The sequence below is a fragment of the Haliaeetus leucocephalus genome, unplaced genomic scaffold (assembly GCF_000737465.1).
Source record: "Haliaeetus leucocephalus isolate CR32 unplaced genomic scaffold, Haliaeetus_leucocephalus-4.0 Scaffold802, whole genome shotgun sequence".
NCBI classification, from domain to species: domain Eukaryota; kingdom Metazoa; phylum Chordata; class Aves; order Accipitriformes; family Accipitridae; genus Haliaeetus; species Haliaeetus leucocephalus.
This window is the reverse complement of record NW_010973238.1, coordinates 4,527,745-4,533,282: the sequence shown is the minus strand read 5'-3', so window position 1 is coordinate 4,533,282 and position 5,538 is coordinate 4,527,745. Positions and strand designations below refer to the sequence as shown.

The window sequence follows — 5,538 nt, the reverse complement described above, 5'->3', positions numbered from 1 at the left end:
TCTTAGGCAAACTGGGGTATAATCGATCATGGAAAACACATTTTAAGGCAGACAATTGAAGTAGCTATATTTGAGTGTAATGAGTTTCAAAACCAACTATACCCTTGTAAACTACCATACATATCGGCTTACGTTTCGGTTTTATGTTCTTTAAGGGTTGGGGGTGTTGTGCTTTTCTTTTGATATAGGAGCTTGGAATTTTTACATCCCAGCTTGGCTAACAATGCAATATGCAGCTTTTGTTTGTAGGGTAGTTAGACATCAAACTCTCCTTTCTATGTAAACATAAACATTTAGCTCATGAAGAAATATGTTCCAAATGTTGACCTTCATAAAGTGAGGTCTAATTGACTTATTTCTAAGGATTCCTTTTTAAAGGATTTGTCTCCTAAGAAAAAACTAAATTGACTTGACTAGATATAGTAAAAGCATACAGCCTATTCTTCTGTGGCCAAGGATTTTGGAGACATATTTCTTTTTTTTTTTTTTTCCCCCACAATTAAGTTTCAAGACTTGCATTAGATAGCCAGGTAGCTTTAATTGAAATCTCTATTGGTATCTTCAGTTGCTCACTTACGTGAAGGCTACATTGCCTTATTAAGGTGTGAAATGAACACTCTTCTTCTGTTTCCAAGCAGATGAGCAAAGAAATAAAAATATATATAAAATATATAATATATAAAAGTATTGCAGTGATGAAACAAAACCAAAAATGAGATACTCTAAACACGATTAGTCTTTCATAGAAGTCTCTGGGCAATTAACTAATGCCAGTTGGAATAGGAAGTCATAAGGATTAAAAGATGAACACTGTCAATCAGCTGCATTTACAATCTGTATTTAAAGGAATGCTGGTACCAGTCTTTCGTCCACAAGAACTTTTGCTTTCATCTAGATATTGCATGTAGTACAAGTAGTTTAGGAGCATTAGGAAGTAACTACTTTCACCAGGGAAAAGCTGCTTAAACTAAAATTATAATTGAAAGTACTGTAATGACTGCAATCAAATGGTAGATTTAGTTTCTTCATTTACAAATGTAACGAGCTAGCGGAAGGCTAATTTTTCTTTACGTTTTATATATTTCAAAGTTAATTTTAAATGGGCGAATGGATTTAAAATGTTAAACGTAACATCTAAATTATATGAGAGACAGTGGAATGGAAAGTAAAAATTTAAGCTTTTCTTATTCGGTTGCTTACCCTTTTTGCTTTTGTACGCATCGGTGTATCGTGAACATATCGTGAGGGTGCATCAGATAGATAGACTTCAACATCATCAGGCACTTCTTCAAGAAAGTTGGAAGGAACTAGCCCCTTTTGTCCATTAAGTTCACCCTGCAACATGATGAAAATATCAGTAGATGTTTTTACTAAAGCAAATGTAGGTTCCCAAGAAGGTAAGGAAATACTTTTGACTATTTCAAAGCCAGTGAGGAAGAGGAAATAGTCATCTAAGGTCACTTGGGACCTTAAGAGCTGTCCTGGTTTCGGCTGGGATAGTTAATTGTCTTCCTAGTAGCTGGCATAGTGCTATGTTTTGGGCTCAGTATGAGAAGAATGTTGATAACACACTGATGTTTTCAGTTGTTGCCGAGTAGTGTTTATACCAAGTCAAGGATTTTTCAGCTTCTCATGCCCAGCCAGCAAGAAGGCTGGAGGGGCACAAGAAGTTGGGATGGGACACGGCCAGGACAGCTGAACCAAAGGGGTATTCCATACCATGTGATGTCATGTCCAGTATATGAACTGGGGGGAGTTGGCTGGGGGGCATGGATCACTGCTCAGGAACTAACTGGGCATGGGTCAGCTAGTGCTTAGCAATTGCATTGTGCATCACTTGTTTTGTATATTCCGATTCTTTTATTATTGTAATTTTATTATTGTTATCGTTATCATTATTGGTTTCTTCTTTTCTGTTCTGTTAAACTGTTCTTTTCTCAACCCACGAGCTTTACTTCTTTTCCTGATTCTCTCCCCCATCCCACTGGGTGTGGGGGGAGTGAGTGAGCAGCTGTGTGGTGCTTAAGTTGCTGGCTGGGGTTAAACCACGACAGGAGCTTATGCACTTTTGAAGATCACAAGAGCTAGTGTGTGCTGTGGAGAGCAAGTGAACCCCTGCATTTTTTTAACATCAGTGCACAGTGGAGAAGCAGGAACAGAATTCCCAGTTTTTGGACTTGGGTCTGTAGGACTGCAACGCCATAGATACATGTGGTGCTAGGCTGCAAACCTAAAGGCACTTCTGAGATGATAAAATTATTCCTTTGGGTCTGAACTTCTCAAATGCATCTGACAGAGGCAGCTGGGCCTGTTTGCTATGGCCAGTACACCATGGACATGGAAAAGGCAAGTACAAGATGCAGACTGGCAGCTACTGTCAACTTTAAGACAGTTCGGCTGGGCAAGCAATGCTGGAATATTGTCTCCCGTGATTACACTCTTCCTCTTCTTAAAGGAATGACAAAGTAGTATGATCAGTTAACTAGTGCTTAAAAGACTACTGAACTACTTTATTGATATATTTTAGTCAAAGAACCTTTTATTGTAGGGACAGGCCGTATCTAGGTCTTTCTCCCACATGAAATGCCTTACCCATTAGAAGTCATTCGCATGTTCATATCGATACATGTATGATCAAAATACACATTTTCCAGCGAACTAAATGAGGCAAATAAATATTACTTATAAAATGCCAGAGACAGCTCTAAGCTGGATGAACAGCTCCTAAAGACAGGTGCTGAAGTAGCAAGAGGGAACCTTCAGTGCAGTATGATCTCCTCCAACTGAGGGAGCTGCTCGGGTTCTGCTACAGTCCATGCAGCAGCAGGAGCTGTGAGGCCGGGTTCACATTCCAGCTCTCTAACTGGGCTGGTTGTGAACTCACGTTCCCAGGTACAAAATGGGAGTGGTGATGCTAACCCCCATTTTGGCAGTTCTTCCAGACATGCCAAATTAGGTTCACAGCTATTCCTACAACAGAACAAGCTGGAATTGTGACCTGAAATCCTCCAGGCTGTCATTTAATCATTCCTGCTAGTGAAGAGTGCTCTAACAGTTTGTAGCAGTTTGAAGTGACCAAATAGAAGCCAACTTACATAGTAAAATCCATCTTCATCAATTTCACCAAAGACAGTAATAATGTCCCCTGTGCAGAATGTCAGCTCAGCCTGCAGAAAAAGAAACACATGACAGTGCATGTTTTGTTAGGCAAAGGTTAACATTCTCTTTATTAATAGTAAATCCATTAATATTTTTCCCTCTCCTTTATGTTAAGAGACAGGTGGTGAAACCGAATAGAACTTCGAGAGGAAAACTTTTTAATTTTTTTTTTTTTTGTTAGCTTGCTAGATGTGGCACTTCACTGCTAGATTCTAGACACCCACAGGACTCCCCATGACAAACGAGCCAAGTGCAACCAGACCTTGGAGATCGCTGAACTCGCTCATCTGTGCGAAGCCTTGAACAACCTGAACAAACTTTGAAGCTTTGAACTACATGGCTTCAAATGTCCCTTAAAGTCAATCCTGTGAGGAGGGAAGAAGACGTAGGGGCTGGACATGGTTCAGGTCCGGGCTCTGTACTGAGCTGCGCACTAGGACTAACTGATACAAGGACAGCTGAGACTGCTCTTCCTGAAACACAAAGTTCCTGAACTAAAGTTGTGGAGCTATACTGGATTCTGTTCAATACAGGCTTCATAGCAGTCTCTAATCTGCAAACGGTGTACTGGGCTCTTTTTTAATTGCCTGTGGTTTAAATGTAATTTAATTAGGGTTTTTTTTAACTTCTTCTTAATTTCCTGTGGCCATGGAAAGAGAGAGAACAAATAACATGTTTGCAATATATCAGTACAATTTATTTGATTTGTTGCCCAAACCACTTTGAAACACCATAATTTAGAACCAGATTTGGTTCAGTGAGAAATACAAGACAACTCTGTCTGAGTTTTAAAGTATCAAGTCCCACATATTTCAAAATTCACTCTTCTTCTTTAAAAAATTCCAAACTGTTCTACAATTCACCAATTTTAAAAAAAAATAATTTTAAAGGCTAACTAAGGAAGCTCCTAGGTATGCAGTATTTTTTTTTTAGAGCTTTGAGTGTTACCTGCCTGACATTCTTACCACAATCCATATATAAATGAAAACTGCATCAAATCTTGATCAAGGGACTTTTACTTACTTACAATGTAACATCAAAGACAATGTAAAAAGTGATTCTGTTGTTGCTGATAACAAATATGGAGAGATGGGAGACTGCATGTAGGTAAATGGAAGATAAACCCATACTGAAGACCTAGCTAATGGTGAGCTGTTTTTTAAATGAAGATCTACCTAATGCTCAGTTGTTTAAGATAGCCTTACATTATTATAAAAAAAAAAAAAAAAAAAAATTACAGACGACAGAAATTCACAAAAGGTCAGATGCATCAATTAAGAGAAAGAAATATATTATGAACACTGTTCTACTGCACTATATTGTTCTAGTTTGCGTTGTGAAGGAGGGTTGATTTTTGGAGGACTTGTAGGTTACAGAGATTTGAAAGCATGTGCCGCTATGAGCTTGTTGGCATGAGCTAGGACTCATCTCAAAAATAATCATGTTCTTATGTGGAAACACACAAAGGAAATTTGAAAACAATAATTGGAAAATAATAATTCCCTACTGTTTATAACTCCATGCTTTTTTCCTGATAGGCTTTTGTTATATACATATGTATGCACATGCATTGTACAACATATATCCATAGCTGACTATATAATGTATTGAGCCATATTAAATAAATCCTACAAAGGATATTCCTTGATTTTGTTTGAACAAGAACCATAAAACAACTTGTACAGAAGTCCTAAGCTTGTCATATACATCTGCCTGAAAACATTTGACCAATGTTTGTAAATTTTTTTTTTTGCACATCCACTGCAAATGTATAATAATGCTTCTAAATCCCAGCTGGGTTATGGCTCCATAAATAGTAAACACAGCAAACAGTTATGTCAATACCTCTACATCGACGTTAGGAGAACTTTCACGTGGATCGTAATCATACAGTGCCACCATCCTTCTTGTAGACACTGAATGTTGTCTCCCACTCCGTCTGTTTCTTTCTGTTCCAATCACAAGGAGAGGAAGGGAAGGAAAGCTATCAAAGTTATTTTGAAAAGAAAAACAAGGTGCAACTTTTCCCTACCTCATTTTCCCAACAGTGCAGTAACAGTGTCAATATTTCTCTAGCATAGTGATAAAAGGTCACAGATTACCAAACCTATTAACGCAGATAAAGGTTTCAAAACAGCATGTACATTTCATAAATAATTTCTTAACAGTTGGCTTGCCCTCCTTATTCTAAGCCACTGAATCCTCTGAACAGTATTTATCTGCAAAACTAATGTTCCGAAATTTTCAGCCATTCTTGGTTGTAAGAATCAGAGGTTAACAGGGTATACAAAGCCCAACAGTCAAAATTCGTGTTTGTCTCATTTCATTTCAGCTTCCACATTTACTGTCTATTCCCCCCCCCCCCCCCCCCCCCCCCCC

General features: G+C 38.3%; 1 protein-coding gene across 3 annotated transcripts in view; it reads right to left on the bottom strand.

The window, feature by feature from the left end:
* RIMBP2 (RIMS binding protein 2) overlaps positions 1–5,538 on the bottom strand; it is a 149,013-nt gene continuing 143,475 nt past the window's right edge. For all 3 annotated transcript variants that reach the window (XM_010581737.1, XM_010581738.1, XM_010581739.1), the window contains 4 exons: positions 5,005–5,108; positions 3,096–3,167; positions 1,201–1,335; positions 1–624 (listed from right to left, as the gene is read on the bottom strand). In XM_010581737.1, the coding sequence (XP_010580039.1) occupies positions 598–624; positions 1,201–1,335; positions 3,096–3,167; positions 5,005–5,108 (338 nt within the window). In that variant the 3' untranslated portion in view covers positions 1–597. The remainder of the gene's footprint in view (positions 625–1,200; positions 1,336–3,095; positions 3,168–5,004; positions 5,109–5,538) is intronic.